The sequence below is a fragment of the Dipodomys merriami genome, unplaced genomic scaffold, assembly GCF_024711535.1.
Source record: "Dipodomys merriami isolate MVZ:Mamm:240054 unplaced genomic scaffold, mDipMer1.0.p SCAF_11, whole genome shotgun sequence".
NCBI classification, from domain to species: domain Eukaryota; kingdom Metazoa; phylum Chordata; class Mammalia; order Rodentia; family Heteromyidae; genus Dipodomys; species Dipodomys merriami.
This window is the reverse complement of record NW_027202382.1, coordinates 30,155,973-30,173,349: the sequence shown is the minus strand read 5'-3', so window position 1 is coordinate 30,173,349 and position 17,377 is coordinate 30,155,973. Positions and strand designations below refer to the sequence as shown.

Below are 17,377 nucleotides of genomic sequence, written 5' to 3'. Positions count from 1 at the left end.
AACTATGTTGATGTGGCTAGACTGCCAGCCTCACCCTGCCACACACTGAAACAATTTCATCCAAATGCTTCCCACACATCTTTCACCACAGAGTGTTCACAGCTTTTATCAAACACAGACTTCCAGGACATATTACCTTCATTTCTAAAGCACACTTATATAAAACCACTTATGTAAAATCCTGCCCGTGGAAAGCTCACTGGAAGCTGAAAGCATGCATTCGTATGACATCAGGGTATCTTAAGATTTTTAACAAATCGATGCTGTCAGCCATTGGCTCTCCATGCTGTCTAGAGAGGTTTTCAGTCTGCCAATAACTGGATTCTACTCGTATGCACTTCCAACGAAAGAGTGGTTTCACTCAACTTACATGCTCTTCTTATGATTTTATCATACAGCGAGCCAGTGTTGGACAGAATGAGTCCCACAATGTAATTTAGTACTTCTTGATTGCATACAATAATCACCTGGAAAACCTGATACAACTACTGCCTCTCGGGCTCCAGCCTCAACCTCGGCTTCTAATTTATCTAGAGTTAGGCTTCAGGCTTTCTGAATTTTATTAACACCTCAGGTGACTCTCATTTGCAGCCAGAATTAAAATCTTCAATAGGATTTTTGGTTTTTTGCTTTCCAAGTGAGCTTCATTAAGCTCACAGACTTTCTATGCTCAAACCACTCTCCTGCTCTGCCACCGCCACACCACAAGACTCCAAAGATTTGCCGAATTTCTTTCCATCTGTTTTCTATTGCATTCAGTAACCTCTAAGGAGATCCAAAGATAGCACTATGGGAAAAAAAAAAAAGCAGTTTAACCTAATTTGACTTCCCTAAATAGCACGGGGTTGTCCCAAATAAAGGAATAGAAAGAGGGACTCCTAGGGTGAGAGATTTGAACTCCACTAGGAGACCATTCCCCTTTTCATGGAAGATAGTAGACTGTGAAGAAATGTCACTTACCTTTGTTTTTTGTTTTTTTTGGGGGGGTCCGGTCGTGGGGCCTGAACTCTGGGTGCTGTCCCTCAGCTCTTCAGCTCAAGGCTAGTGCTCTGCCACTTGAGCCACAGCGCCACTTCCGGCTTTTTTCTTTTTGCTTATGTGGTGCTGAGGAATCGAACCCAGGGCCTCAGGCATACAAGGCAAGCGCTCTACCACGGAGCCACCTTCCAAGCCCTGTCACTTACCTTTGTATCTCAACACGCGTCTTCTTTCTTGGAATACTTACTACATCTAGGCACCATCTTGAATGTTTATTATCCTGGTCTTCATTCTAAAAAATATGGGGAAAGAAGCAGAGCTATGATGTCTACCTGCTTAAGGTCACCAGGCAGGGGTGACGGGAAACAGGAGATTGTGGCTCTGGCCTCCCAAATCCAGTATTGTACCCTCAAAATGCTTCCTCAAGAGGCAGCCGGACTTTCGTGGGTTGTCCCAACAGCCAGTGTGGTGGGCCGCTTGGCATCATGAACAGCAGGAGTGGAGAGAAGGTCAGGACACAGCGTCCTTCCTTGCCCCAGTGCCCTGCCCCCAACACTCCTTGGTTCCCTGCTCTATGACATCACAGCCACCTGCCCACTATGTCAGCTGCAGGTGAGTGAGGCTCAAAGGTAAGACCTAAAGGCAGGAGGAAGCATCTTTCTGCACTAAAAGGGACAAGGCCCCCACATTCCTGGATGCCTACTCCTTGTTACAGGAAGTAGACACCACAGCTTCTTAACTGTGACCCAACAGCTTCCCTTTCTGAACTCCCCGCTCCCCACCTGTGCTGAATGACCCAAAGGGCTTCCTCAATTCCAGTAGCCTGTTTGCTTGACCTCATTGACCTTGCTTTTCTGGTAACCAGGCTATGGGATCAGTAACAATCCACTACAGACAAGCCAAGGGCCTTTTCTGCGGCTCCTGCCTCCATCTAGAGGAGGGCACAGGTAATGCAAGGGATTCTCCACCACCCTGGGCCAGCCCCTCCCCAACTTCTCAAGCATCAGCACCATCACCACTGACATTTCGGACCACCTTCACAATACACCAGAAAGCTGAGCTAAGCACTTTCCATCTACCTCTACTGTAGATGCTATTAGTCTTCCACTGGTTAAAACATTATATGCTCTTTAATGAGATCCTCGAGAATCAGACTTAAAGGCTGTGCTTGTAACTGCTATACTGATCTAACTTTCCACACCTGAGGAAAGCCCAGAGTTCAAAACTCCCTGCTATCAATATTCAGAAGAGAAAGTGGTTCTGCTTCCTCTTTGGTTTTCATGAAATTTCCTGGGAAAGATGCTGCAGTGGTAGCATCAGCCATGGATTCAGACAGACTTTTGGTTTGAAGTGTGCACTGTGTTAGAATATCCCAGTTCCAATGTTGACTAAAACAATACAGGTACAAAATACCATTTGAATTAAAAATAGAGGCATGATTTCAAATCTCACACTCTTTTATCCTGTATATATATATATATATATATATATATATATATGGTTATATTTCTATATTGATGTAACTAGATGTAGATATATAGATACATATGTTTATAGATAGATTTATAGATATAGATATACCTATATATAGATATAGACATAGATAGAGATATAAGTATGTATACATATATAGACTATATATAAATATATAGAGACATGTGTATGTCTATATATTTGTCATATACCATATATACATATACACCATATATATCATATATATATATGATTTGAAGAATCTCCCACTTAATATGTGAAACAGAAATGAAGCTCATTTCTCATTCGACAATGGAGAGCTAGGTTTGCCTGGAAGCCTGAACAAAGCTAGCAACTGATGCACATAGGGCTTAGGGAGGCATCGAGCTTACAGAGCAGGCAGGCATGGGACCCTCTGCTGGAAACTGTTTACCATTTGCACACATCCCTCCCTTTTGGGACAGCGGTCCTTGGCAATGTTTTACTGGTGGATTACATGAGTTGAAGCAGGCGCTGGTGATTATGTGTTGCCATGGTTACAAGCAAGCAGTCTTTGCCTAGTGGTGTGGGTGGCTCTCACACTTTCTGTCGCCACCTCAACCTCAACCCCAGTTGTAGCAAGATCCTCTGTGATTACCCAGTTCTTGGTCACAGTCACCAGCCTTCCTTGAAAACAGAATCTATTTTTCTATTTCTGGTTTTCAACCTGAGTACCAGTCACCCCAATTTCTTCTCGGTTTTGTTTTTGAATCATTTGCTGCACCAGCTATTGGACCACAAGTGCCTAAAAGCACTCCAAACTCTGGATGACACAAACTGAGTGACCAGAGAAGAGCTGTAATAATATAAGTATCTTCACAAGGATCTGACAAGCTAGATGTGAGGACACTTGCCTGGTCTGTAATCCTAGCACTTACAAAGCTGAGGCAGGAGGATATAAATTCCAGAAGGACCCACCTCAAAGAAAAAGAAGGGGAAGTGGGGAAAGGGGGAAAAAAGCCAAAACTTTCCGACTCCACCCTTGATTTCCTAAGTTCAGTCATCCAGGTCTGTGGAGGGCCAGGCTGCCTACCTCTTTGTCTAAGTGATTGATTAATCTCCAGATACAGGGTGGGTTGTAACAATGACACAGACAAAATGAAGCCCAAGAGCTAAAGACTTTTATTTTGGTCTGTTGAATCCCGTGGTGGTGGTGTCTATGGTGTTAACTTGGTCGGCCATGGTGAGAGAAAAAGACAACTCAGTCCAAATCACAGTGCTCAAAGTCCGTTCCATGTGTCAGTGGCTAGATCCCCAGGAAGGGCTTGTTCCCTCAGACCACAGTCCATTGGAGACAATGGGGAGTCATCCACATGGAATGCTGGGTAGAAAAGACTTGAATGCTTACATTCATTTCTATGCTAACTATTCCTCATACAGCTGTCAATGTCTTTTTGGCACATAAGTCTGCTTTCCACATAAAAACGCCCAGTTAACAGGCAGTATCATTGCCTATCGTATGATAGACAATTCCTCCTGGGAGTTTAGGGGATGTTAGAGGTGGACAGGCATCTTTCTGAAGGATGTCTGAAGCACTGGTCCTGCAGTGGCCCTTCTGATCACGGTAAATGCAAGCATTCTTAACCACAGACCCCAAATTCTTAAAGAACAGTGACATTAACTCCTTATTTAAGGAGTTAATTGTTTTTATCCAGGAGACCACAAAGGGTATTTTTTTATAATTTCTAGTTAATATTTTAGGATTCTCAGAAAATGATCAGAAGAGCTTCATTGGCAATCCCCATCCCCACTCACTTTTCTAAGTCCCCCATTCCCGTCCCAGTTCTGAAGGTTTTGCCCAAAAATAATAAAAATGAAACAGAAGGAAAAAGAAAAGGTTTCCTTTACTTCAGCACTGGTCATTTTAGAATGTTCTTCAAAGGTGTCCTGAAGCCCACTGAGTGTCCTGGTGACCCATAGTCATGTTGTTTGTAACTTGAATCTTTGTCCAATATACCTCTAAGAGTCTTGGGGATGTTTCCTATTTTTCTTATACTCAATGCTGTTTTGAAAATTATGCACAGGTTGTTTAAATGCTCTGCCTCTTTCTATCCTAATTTTAAACCTCTTCCATGAAAGGCTGTAATTAAATGAATGTACTAGTGCCTAATGGCAGTCTAGGGAGATGGTAATTCCAGAGCCTTGAATTAAACAGCAACTTTTTGTTGTGAAGTTGAGAATATTCTAGTAATCCCATCTAGTTCTCACCCAAGGTTTAAATCCTGCCTCTCGAATCTATCCTCCAGCATAGGAGTTTTAGGGGATATTGTGATATCTTCTTTTCTAGAAAAAGGGGCCCCAGAAGAGGCATAGAAACAGCATAAGTGGGTGGGTGGTGAAGAAAAAGTCAGGTGGAGAAGAAAGTAGGCTTCAGAAGGTTTGAGTGGGAGTAAGAGCTAGTTCTTTCCATTTTCTTTTTTTTTCTAAGATCAGACCAGGCCAATCAAAGAAGTCCTGTGTTGAGCATTTGTTTTGTTTTTCCAGAGTCTATCTCCAAACTTGAATCTTAGGCATCAAAAGCTGTCTCGATCACCAAGGTTATTTGTGTCACCTGATGAATGTTACCATTTATTAACATAGGCACATTAGAGTAATTGTGGTAAAGGTGGAGCTATTCCAGGAAGAGAAAGTCACTTGACTGTAGAGGAGACCAGCAGAGCAGACTCCTCTACAGTTGATTAAAAAGTTTGTTGAAAGGCACAGGGTCTTTAATTCCTTAGTTAAGCAATTGATTCACTTCAGGATACTGGCCAAATAAAGGGACCTATGATTTAACAAAATAGAGGATGTGTTCATGAGGGTTTTAGAGGACCCAAATCAAAATATTGGCAATGTCATTGATCCAAACAGACCAGTAATCTAACAGAACTTGAACCTTGAGTTCTCTGGACTGAATTGTGGTGGGCGTGCGGCAGATTTGTGCCCCCACCCCTTACAGAGCACTTCCTTCTACATTTTACACACACCAGGTAATGCCCGAGGAGGCAAGTGTCTGGGTAAGTAGATGAGGAAGGCTGGGTGGGGGAAAGGTGGATGGGAAGATAAAGCAATTGGCAGAAGATTAAGTAGATTAGTGGAAAGGATATTTGCTAAACGGTGCATCTCTAAAACAAAAGATCTAACTGCCTTATATAATTTACATTTGCTTAGAAATCCTGGGAAATAAATCCACTAAATAGAGTTCAGGAAAACACATCAGAGTTCAAGCTATCTCACCTAGCAGCAGAACCAAAAACACCACTGAAGTGTAGGCTTAATTAGTGGGTGACACCTCATGATCCAAAGACCCCACATAATGGGATGGGGTATGTGTGTGTGTGTGTGTGTGTGTGTGTGTGTGTGTGTGTGTGTGTGTGTGTGTGTGTGTGTGTGTGTGTGTGTGTGTGTGTGTGTGTGTGTGTGTGTAGACTGCTAGGTATTTCTAATCACAAGGAATAGCCTACATGAAGAAAATGAAAGATCAGTAAGGAGAAAGTGCTATTTGGGGATTCGATCAGCAAGATACAGAGAAGCCATACTTTAAGAGGTCTAATTGGGAATCTTTGTTAGAAAGCCTGCATCTGCAAGTGGACTCCAAAAAAAATCTTGCAACCACAATGTAGCTAGCACAAAGCTTATGTAGGCCAAAACCACCTATGTGAGGAATTAAACCTAACAAAAGTGTTCTACATAAATAAAGCAAACCAGCTAAGGGCAAGGTGCCAACATGGCGGTGAGGACAAAATGGCGTTGCTTAACCGAGTATCCATATTTCCAAGGGAGGAAAGGAGATGTCAGGCATATGGTTGTTATTCAACATCAGGGATGGATCATATGTTTTCTCTCAACAAATGTTTATGAAATACCTACTCTGTGCCGGTCCATGGATTAGTGCCAGGACACAAAGGTAAGGAAAGAAAAATCGTACTCTCCCTCCATAGGAGTGGGATATTTGTCAGTCTGATACCTTGTATCACTGCTGTACCCCAGGTACCAAATAATACTCAGCAAATAGTAAGTTTTCAATAAATATATGCCAATAGAAAAGGCTCCTGGACAATCAGCCAGATGATTGACAAATAGGCAGTTACAATACCACATTTCAACAAGTAGCCATGCAGCATGAGTCAGGGAATCACTGAATATTAACAAGCTGTGTCATAGGAAAATCTGGTGATAGGGGCAGAGTAGGGAATGGTGTGGAAACACAGGGGAGAGATCCCGAAGTCACCCCAGAATAGAAGTTAGCTTCCTGAAACCCCAGAGGTGAGTCTTCAAGTTTAATGAGTAAAGATGTAAGGTCAGAACAACGCAGGTGCAGGGAAGAATAGGTCAACAAGATCCTTTAGTAAAGGGGGATATAATGTTGCCTACTCAACATCTTTCATAGCTTTAAGGTAGTGAGCAAAACCAAGAATAAGCTGAGGCTGAGGAAATTTAACAGTGTGGTCACAAAAGGTATAAAACCCACAGTCCTGGGGAGTCCATGAAGAGTTTAGGGCAGAAGTGATACGATGGATTTATATTCAGGGCATGTAACTCTAGCTTGATGTGGAGGCAACCACCAATGAGAAAGTTTTGTCAGTGGTCCAAGTGAGAGATGAGGGGGAAATAGTACTGTATGGGAGCAGACAGACTGACCAGATATTTGGAGAGTAAATTCCCATGACTGATGGATGTAGGGATGGTAGTAGAAGGATGGCAAGTTTCTAGCTCTGGAGACCAAATGAGCAGAGGATTATTCTGCAAAACTCTGCACACGGGAACAATCAATAGATTTGGGTTGCATTGGCTAGGGAAGGAAAATAGCTCCAACGAGTAAACAGAACGAAAATGGATTCATGCAATTATAGCTCATTTTAGCACAGGAGTGTGTGTGTGTGTGTGTGTGTGTGTGTGTGTGTGTGTGTGTGTGTGTGTGTGTGTGTGTGTGTGTGTGTGAATGGATGTTCTGCAGATTGTGAGGTTCCTTGGACTGAAATTGTCACCCTGCTTATTATTGCTCCCAGGGTCTGACAAGGCTGTGACCCAAGATAAAAGAGGAATAAACAAATGCTGGTTCATTCATTCAGCTAATGTTTGTTGACTGCCCACATTAAATTAGGTACTGTTCTGACACTGAGGACAGAGCAATAAACCAAACAGATGAAATCCACGACCCTATGCAACTTGTGATCCAATGCAGGGAAGCAGACCCTAAACACAGTAAGTAAGAAAATTATAGTGTCAGAAAATGACAGACGTAATTGGAGAGGGAGGGCAGTTAGGAAGTTCTGGGCAAGGAAGGGAGGGGTAATCGTAAATATAGTGGACCAAGAAAACCTCCCTTAAAAAATGACATCAAGGAAACCTTGGAGGTAAGAACAAACTGTTACCTCTAAGAATAACATCCCAGTCAGAGGGGAAAAGAAGGCCAAGTGCCTGAATTGAAAGCATGGCGGACAGTGCCCCCTGAGTGGACTTTGTGTGAGAACAGCAGGAATTGAAAGTCAGAAGGTGTTGATGGTGATGGTGGTTTGAGATTGGGAGGAAGAGGAGGCAAAAGTCATGAGACCCAGGTGAGAACGGGGGTTCCCCCCGCACACCCGAGGAATAAGAGAAACCACTGAAAAGACTTGTTTTGGTTTGCTTGGTTGGTTTTTGTCAATCACAGGGCTTGAACTCAGGGCCTGGGTGCTGTCTCTGAGCTCTTTTGCTCAAGGTGAGCATTCTAGCTCTTCAAGCCATTGCTCCACTTCCTGGTTTTTAGGTGGTTAATTGAAGATAAGAGTCTCACAGGACTTTCCTGCCCAGGCTGGCTTCAAATGACGATCCTCAAATCTTAGCCTCTGGAGTGGCTGGGATTACTATGTGAGCTCCCAGATCCCAGCCCAGTGAAAGATTTTTAGGAGGAAAAATTAAAAGGAAAAAAAAAAAAAGTCTTCTCGCTTCTCCCATATACTTACTTTGGTTCTGCCCTGTTCATCTATAGATAGGTACTTCTATCTGGCACCATTTTCCTTCAAGCTTTTACCATTTTTATAGCTTAGGTCATCTAGAAATAAATTCCTTATATTAAAAAAAAGTAGGACTCTTCATTTCCTGTTAATTACTAAAAGATGTTTTCAGTGAATATAGAATTCAGGGGGAGGGATATTCCATTATCATGTTAACCATCCCCATGGACCTCTTGGGTTCATAGTTTCAGATGCAATATCAGCTTTTTTTCCTTGTACTGTTTTTTGTTTGTTTTTCTTATATGTAATTTTTTGAGTTGGAGATTTGAAGAGGGGGTTGTTTAATTTTTAAGCTATCTGACTATAATATATCTTGGAATAATTTTATGTTTCTTATATTTAGTGTTTTTCTGTGCTTTCCATTTGATTTGGAAATTGTTCAGCCATTCTTGCTTCAAATATTTTTGCTAGCCCTTCCTCCCTAAGAGGTTTTAGCATGTGGTTTTTAGCTTGATAGGAGCCCTTCGCTGCTCTCTTCATTCTTTTTAGTTTATTTTTTTATTTTTTGCCAGGCTTGGGGCTTGAACTCAGGGCCTGGGCACTGTCCTTTTGCTTTCTTTTACTCAAGGCTAGCACTCTACCACTTGGCTACAGATCTACTTCCAGCTTTTTCTGAGTAGTTTATTGGATATAAGAGTCTCACAGACTTTCCTCACCAAGCTGGCTTTGAACCATGATCTTCAGATCTCAGCCTCCTGTGTAGCTAGGATTATAGGCCTAAGACACCAGCACCCAGCTTTCCTCATTCTTTTTGTTTTTTATTATTTTTATTTTTATTTTTATTTGCTGGTCCTGGGCCTTGAACTCTGGGCCTGGCTGCTATCCTTAAGCTACTTTAGCTCAAGGCTTGCACTCTATCACTTGAGCTACAGCATCACTTCCAGCTTTTTCTGTGATTAATTGACTCCTGCCCAAGCTAGCTTCAAACTGCAATCCTCAGATCTCAGCCTCCGCATCCAGCTTCTTTTTTTGTCAGTTCTGGGGCTTGAACTCGGGCCTAAGCTCTGTCCCTAAGCCTCTTTGTGCTCAAGGCTAGTGCTCTACCACTTGAGCCACAGCGCCACTTCTGGTTTTTGAGTAGTTAATTGGAGATAAGAGTCTCACAGAGACTTTTCTGCTGGGGTGGCTTTGAACCTTGATCCTCAGACCTCAGCCTCCTGAACAGCTCGGATTACAGGCGTGAGCCACTGGCTCCTGGCTGGCTTCTTTTTAAATGCTTGCTTTCTGGTTTCCTATGGATAATTTTTAGAGACTTTTTTCCAAACTCCCTGATTATTTCTTCTGCTGTCCAGTTTGTGGTTGATCTTAATCCAGTGCGTTTTTCTTTCTGATGCTATTATATTAGAATGAGAATTTCTAAAAATTTTACTTCCGAGACTCTCTTTCTTTCTTCACTGCTATATCTCTTTGTCAGCTATGTCCATATTTTTCCCTGTCACTCTAAGTTTTGAAGTATGACATGATACATTGGAATAGGACAATCCTAGATTTCGTATGTATCATTAAGAGCAAAATAAAACAAATCATGTTAAGTGAGGTAAGCTAAACCAAGCTCAGAGGCACAAACAGTTTGTGTTTTCTCTCATAAGATGAAACTACATCTAAACTTCACCAAGACCTGATAGTTAATGATATAGGATGCCAGGCTTCACACACTAAGACCCTCAAGGAAGATACTCTCTGGGGAGGAACCCAAAGCACAATGCCTCTGTGTATCTGAACATTTAAAGGAATATTTATCAAAGCAAATTTCAGGAAATGGAAACTACTTTTGTTCTGTTCTTTCTTTGTTTTTCCCCCCTGGGGATGAGGAGTAAAAGAAAACACAGAAATGGAGGGACAAAGGGTGAACAAATCTAGCAGTGGTACTCACTAGACACTGTTGAATATGAATTATACAACGGGGAAATTGGGAGAGAGTAAGGGAAGGAATGACATTGCCCAAAAAGGAATGTACTCACTACTTGTCTGATGAAATGATAACTCCTCTGCATATGACCTGAATAATAACAATCTTTTTTAATTTTTAAAAAGAATGAAACAAGGAGACCACTTAGGGGGGGTACTGAGATAACTCAAACAAGAGATGATGGTGAACTGGGCCAGGTCAGAGCAGTTGAAAAAGAAAGAGGCAGAAGCCTATGAGAGTCACCTCACTCGGTGAGGTGGGTATTGTAGGGAACACCTAGCCGCCAACACCACACTAAGGTAACGGTTTCCTAAAAGGGAGTTTTGGCACCGAAAGAGGAATGGGAACAAGTAATATCCAGAGATCTGGAAACGTTGATCTTCAGAGAAAGGATATGGGGACTAAAACAAGACCCTGTACTACTGGGCCTGCAGCACTATAAAAATCCTTGGCCAGACCTCCCTCCTCTGCAAAGGAGACAGAGACAAAAAAAACGTGGGCTGGGGATGTGGTTTGAGTGGCAAAGTCCTTGCCTAGCCAGCATAAGGCACTGAGTTTGAATACCAGTAGCACCAAAAAATGAATAAATAAGTAAATAAAATCAGGGACTTGGCAAATTAAAGGAAAAAACAAAAACAACTAGAAAAACTGATAGTTGTTAAAATGATAGGCAAATATAGATTTACTATACCACTTTTAAATAAAATTACTACCTTATATACCTTAAAAAAAAAAAAGAAGAAGAAGAAGTAGAGCTGTGGCTCAACTGAGCAGACTTGCTCAGGGACAGCAGCTAGGCCCTGAGTTCACACCCCAAAGCCATACAGCAAGTTAGTGTCAAATCTGGATGTAAGCCGTCAAGACTTCATGTCTTTACCATGCTCCTATGGGAACTGGGAGCTGGGATAATTTTGAGGCCTTGAGCTCCGGAAGGAAATGAAGTAACCAATGGCTGAGCACTTAGTACAGAGCTGCCACCATGTCGCTCATGCTGTATGGTTTCTACAAGGCAGGCACTACCATGCGCATTGTCTACATTACATTGTACAAGTGAGGCTCAAGGTTAAGGAATCTGCTACACACACACACACACACACACACACACACACACACACACACACACACACACACACACACACACACACACACACACACACACACACACACACACACACACACACACACACACACACACGGAAATGTGGTAGACTGCAGATCTGGATCTAGCTAAAACCCCATGTATGTAGGTCCACTTTTAGGATTGTGCTGTGGGTAGAGGGGCTTTTAGGAGGGGGTATGAAAAGGTAAAAGGCTGGCATATAAGCTATAGCCTTATGTTCATCTAGGAAACAGCCCTGCCTGGTGAACTGGGCTCCAATTCAAGATCAGCTGATTCAACAAGAGACCCCGCAGACACCCAGCTGGCTGAGTAGAGGTGGCTTCACCTTCTTCCCATGGGTAAGAAAATAAATGGCTTTAACCAATGACAGCTTAGGCAGAAGATTTGGGAGAAGGGAGGAGTATCATGCCCAAGCAGAGGCTGGCCCAGAACAACCCCTAGTGAAGTACCTTTCCAATGGACACGGAGAACTCATGAACTCATGTCCATGGTCCCTAGAACTCATGGTCACATTTCTTTACCTCCCACAGCAACGCATCAAAACCTGGCCTCAAAGATCCTCTGCTTTTGCTGTTGGTGTGAGGAAGCCTATGACACGGATGACAAGGCTGACAGTCAAATCCACGGTAGGTATTAGGCACAAGCCCCATGAGTTTGTAATGTAAGCATCCCTTAGGATGCTTCTTAGAATTCATTCTCAGGCATGGTTCTAGACCTACTGAATCTGAACCTGCATTTTAGTATGCTCTCTAGGTAAATCTGAGAAATAGGAGATTACAAAGATCATGGCCAAGCTCCAAGCCTTTGAGTCTCTGCAGTCTCGTTTGAATCTCAGTTCTGCTACTAAAGTTAGGTGAGTCACCTAACCTGAGACTCATTTGGCCTTGTCTGTAAAATAGAAATATTCAAAATACTCTGTTGGTTTCTTTTAGATTGGTAAAATGTGGCAATATACATTAAGTACCTAGCACAAAATCTAGTACAAAGAAAGCCATTAAGAAACAAAAAGTTAGCCGGATACCAGTGGCTCATGCCTGTAATCCTAACTACTCAAGAGGCTGAGATCTAAGGATTGCAGTTTGAAGCCAGCTGGGTAGGCTTGAACTCAGGGCCATGCCTGACCCAAAAAAAAAAAAAAAAAGGCTATGAGATTTAGTTCAATTACTATGTCTCTGATATCAAAACAAATAAGTCTTGACATCTCAATGGTTTACCAAAAAAATGAAGAAATATTTCTAGATCATGGAAAGTCCAGAACACATCAATCATTCCTTTTTTTTAATCTCCAGCCAAGCGCACTAGTATACTACCCCTGATCACTACAGAGAAGAGAGCCTCCTCCAGCAGCAGTTCATATGAGGGTGAGTCCCAAATCGGGGTATGAACACAGACAAGGGAAGAGGGCGACCCAGGGGAGGCACCTTGGCCTTCTGTTTCTAATCATAATCCTAGGGATGATCTAGGAAAACAAGGCATCACAGAGAACTGGGGTTAAAATAAGCAGTTTCAGACAGGAAAAAAATGCATACCTATATATTATCAGATCAGGCAAAGCTAAGACCCACAGGTGCTTGGCGGGACAGGATGTTGCCGGGAGTCTGTCACAGCTCCACTGAGAGATGAGACTATGCAAGTGTAAAGGAAAAAAGAATCTCAAGGCAGAGTATTTTTTTTTTAATTTTATTTTCTTGTAAAGATGCTGTACAGAGGGATTGCAGTTACATGAGTAAGGTAGTGAGTACATTTCTTGTAGAATATTGTTACCCCCTCCTTTTATTCCTACTATCCCTTCCCTCCCCTACCTCCCACTTCTCCCCCCCCCCCCCCACGTCACTGAAGTTGTAAAGGCAGAGTATTTTGACAAACATCCATAAGTGAGAGCTTGTAAAAGATTCTTTTGCAAATAGCTTCACAATAAAACCAAGAGCCTTAAAAACAGCAATGCATTTTTTTCAAAGACGATAATACATCCATTTTTATCATATGCAAAGTACTGCCTGGGTAGCAGATGATGATCAGGTGAATCCCCACACACACCAGAGTTTACATGTTACTAATAAAAGGGTGCAATTTAATCTACACAACCACTCTAAGAAGTAGACATCATCATATAAGATGAACGAACATATCTTTGTGCAGGTATGGGTAGAAGCAGAGCAATTAATGCAAAGTGTACAGTTAATAAATGATGGAGATTTTTTCCCCCTTATAAGAGAACACAGCTCAAGCCAGGTGTTGGTGGCTCACACCTGTGATACTAACTACTCAGGTGGCTGAGATCTGAGAATCACTATTCAAAGCCAGTTCAGGAAAAAAAACTCTGTGAGACTCTTACATACAATTAACCACCTAAAAGCCAGAAGTGGAGGTGCAGCACAACTGATAGACAGCCATCCTTGAGCAAAAAAGACAAGAGAGAGTGAGAGACCCTGAGTTCAAACCTCAGTACCAGCAACAGTCACACACACACACACACAGTATCAAAGACACAGCCTTGAATGACAGTGTTCATCACAACAGCTTATAGCAGCAAAATTTGGGGGGAAAAATCTAAACATCCAACAGTAGCACATTGGCTAAATGAATCAAGTTTTTCATATATTACAACACTGCACAAAATTGATGATGAGTAAAAGGTTTATGACATACTGTACAGAAAAAATTAAATACACTTGTAGCACCTAGGATGTGAGAGAACATGAAAACACATACATAGGAAAAGATAACTTGTGAGAAGGTGTAGGGAGAAAGGTGCTTGGAAGAATCGTTTCCTGTTTCATACTCTTCAACATTCATAGTGTGTGTGTGTGTGTGTGTGTGTGTGTGTGTGTGTGTGTGTGTGTGTGTGTGTGTGTGTGTGTGTGTGCACATGTGTGCATGCATGTGTGCCAGTCCTGGGACCTGAACTCGGGGCTTAGGCATTAAGCTTGTTTGCTCAAGGCTAACACTCTACCACTCAAGCCACAGATCTGCTTCTGGCCTTTGGATGGTTAACTGAAGATAAAGAGTCTCATGGAATTTTCAGCCTAGGTTGGCTTTCAACTGTGATCCTCAGATCTCAACCTCCTGAATAAGCTACCATTACAGGCGTGAGCCACCAACACCCAGCTGTACATAACTTTTTATAAAGGGTGGCAAAAAATGCTTTCAAAAAGAATATATATTTTTGGATCGAGCACCTGCTTACAAGGGGAAGTACTGGAGGGGGGAGGAAGAGACAGATTTAGAAACCCTCCTACCCCAGAACATCCACGCCTGCCCAGCCCATGTGTGCTGCTGCAGCCCTGGCTTAAGGCCACACCTCCCACCTCACAGCTGAGCCTCCCCTCATGACCTCATGCAACTATCTTTGTCAGGTGTACAGGCTCAGAATGAGATCAACAAACAAAAAGCCCTGCTCCATTCAGATAAGAAAGTCTCCTCTAGCAGCAGCGACTACGACTACGGTGAGTCCCAACCCTGACCTCCTGGAAGGGGCCTGTCCTGATGACTAGGAGGGATGTTTGAGCTGAGTGACCACTCCCATCCAAACCCACTGAGGAGAGAGTCCAGGGATCTGACGTGCTTTCCAAGTTAGGGTATTCCACGAGCCAAAGAAAAGGAAGGACCTATCTCACACAGCCATGCTTCTTCTACATCCGTGTGGATTTTTGTGTAAGTGTGTGCTCGCTGTCTAACTTCAGTAGACATGAAGCTCCAGGAGGTCGGGACCCTATGTTGGTTCTGCTGACTGTCGTTTAACCACCCTCTCCTTCTTCCTTCCCACCCCCAACAGTGCTAAGGCCTACCCATGGGAAGGGATATTCCACAAGCTCAGCAGGGGGCGATGTTATGGTCCCAGCCAGGATAGGCCCAAGTCTCCTACTTCATGTCACTGAACTTTTCAAGACACTGCACCATCCCTTTCCCAATCAGCAGGTCTACAGCAGGTAACCGCTAGGCTGGCATCTGCCTAGGCTCCCCAGGAACAACTGATGTGAGGAACAATCGGAGAAGGGTAGAGACAACCAAGTCAGTTCATCCCAGCCCAGCTCAAAGGCCCTCCACGCAGCATAATCTTTCCTTTCCTTCTTTCAGATATTTATTCATACCATTCCCACAGATTTTACAAGAGAGACCTAAATCGCTACCGCCAGGAGCGCTGGCCCTTTGAGCCATGTCTCATTGGGAAGCCCTGAAGTTTCTAGTCACCGCATCCATGTGGTCTCTGAGCTGCTCAGCTGCCAGTGTCTCCATGAAGAAGACAACGGTGGGCAGGAGTATTGAAGACTGATTCGGAAACTCCCTGCAGGAGGAGAAGACGTCTGAGCCATCACTGTCCACCTGCAGGAGACCCTCCAGCTCCTAACATAGCCAGGGCAAGGGAAGCTGTCTCCAATTAAAGTCCTCAGTCCCATCAGAGAATGTGTCCCTCTTCTTTGCCCCTCCTAGAATGTTTCTTACAAATTAATGTCTGAAGCTGGGCACTGGTGGCCTATAATCCTAGAGCTATTCAGGAGGCTGAGATCTGAAGGCCTGAAGCTAACTCAGGCAGGAAACTCTTACCTTCAATTAACTACAAAAAAAAAAAAAAAAAAAAGGCTTAAGTGGAATTGCGGCTCAAGGGCTAGCCTTGAGCCAAAAAGCTCAGGAACAGAATCCAGGCCCAGAGTTCAAACTCCAGGACTGGCACAAAAAATAAGAAGAAGAACTAGGCACCAGTGGCTCACACCTGTAATCCTAGCTACTCAGGGGGCTGAGATCTGAGAATCTCAGTTCGAAGCCAGCCCAGGCAGGAAAGTCTGTGAGACTCCTATCTCCAATTAGTCACAGAAAAAGGCAGAAGTGGTGCTGTGGCTCAAGTAGTAGAGTGCTAGCCTTGAGCAAAAGGTGCCCAGGGACAGTGCCCAGGCCCTGAGTTCAAGCCCCAGGACTATAAAAAATAATAATAGTAATAATAATAATGTCATCACTTTTAACTATATTATCATATAATTAACTTAAAAATGTTGAGGCTTTTGGATAGATTTTAATATCAGACCTGACATACAGAAAAGTTGGAAGGACAGTAAAAAGACCTCCGATTTACCTTTTACAGAGTCACCAGGTTTTTATATTCCTCCATATGCTTATCATTCTCTCCCTACTCTTTTTCTCCCAAATAACCTGAGTGGGTTATCATGCCCTTAACGCCTAAATACTTTCAACATGCATTTCCTAAAAGTAAAGATATCCTTCTACATAACTACAGTATGGTCCTCAAAAGCAATAAATTCAACATAGATAACAGTACTATTCAAATTCCTCCTCTGTCCCCAGAAAGTCACATTTCTCTTCCCAGTCCAGGATCTAATCCAAGATTGTGAAATAAATGTAGTTACACATTTCTCTAGTCTTTAGCTTTCATGTGCTTCGCATTTCTGGAATATAGATACCACTGCCTGCTCAATTTGGATTTTTTTTCTAATGTATCCTTTTGATCAGATACAAGTTCTCTGTTCAGGGTAGGATACCCCAGAAGCAATACTGCCTGCACTTCCCTGCTTAGTAGCAGTAGACACGTGATATAGGCAGGATCCACTGGTGAGAACTCAGCACACTTGGTGAAGGTGCTGGGGCTGGGGCTCAGTGATAGAGCAGTTGACTTGTATATGTGAGGCCCTGGCTTTAACCCCCAGCATCACAGGAGGAGGAGGGGGGGAGGGGCAGAGGAGGAGGGGGGAGGGGGGAGGGGGAGGAGGAAGATCACTTGACCAGCACAGTGTCTTTCAGCTGGTTTCCCCACTCCACTATTTGTTCATTTCTATTCTTCTTTTTTTTTTTTTTCTTTTGTCAGACATGGAGTTTGAAATCAGGGCCTGGGTGCTATCCCTGAGCTTTTCTGCTCAAGGCTAGCACCACTTC

The 17,377-nt window shown here is 43.1% G+C and overlaps 1 protein-coding gene across 4 annotated transcripts; it reads left to right on the top strand.

Annotated features, from left to right (window-relative positions):
* The first annotated feature begins 1,528 nt into the window (after nucleotides 1-1,528).
* Tex48 (testis expressed 48) lies at nucleotides 1,529-15,978 on the top strand. Of its 4 annotated transcripts, none has more exons than XM_070012418.1 (7): nucleotides 1,529-1,590; nucleotides 7,574-7,674; nucleotides 11,721-11,832; nucleotides 12,025-12,120; nucleotides 12,784-12,855; nucleotides 14,851-14,940; nucleotides 15,572-15,976. In XM_070012418.1, the coding sequence occupies exons 3-7, from the start codon at nucleotides 11,829-11,831 to the stop codon at nucleotides 15,670-15,672; spliced, it is 363 nt and encodes a 120-aa protein (XP_069868519.1). In that variant the 5' UTR covers nucleotides 1,529-1,590; nucleotides 7,574-7,674; nucleotides 11,721-11,828; the 3' UTR covers nucleotides 15,673-15,976. The 4 variants fall into 4 exon arrangements, with proteins under 4 accessions (XP_069868519.1, XP_069868509.1, XP_069868529.1 ...); XM_070012408.1 differs by having other exon boundaries at nucleotides 1,571-1,607; XM_070012428.1 differs by lacking the exon at nucleotides 1,529-1,590 and adding an exon at nucleotides 1,628-1,925 and having other exon boundaries at nucleotides 15,597-15,978.
* The last annotated feature ends 1,399 nt before the right edge of the window (nucleotides 15,979-17,377 follow it).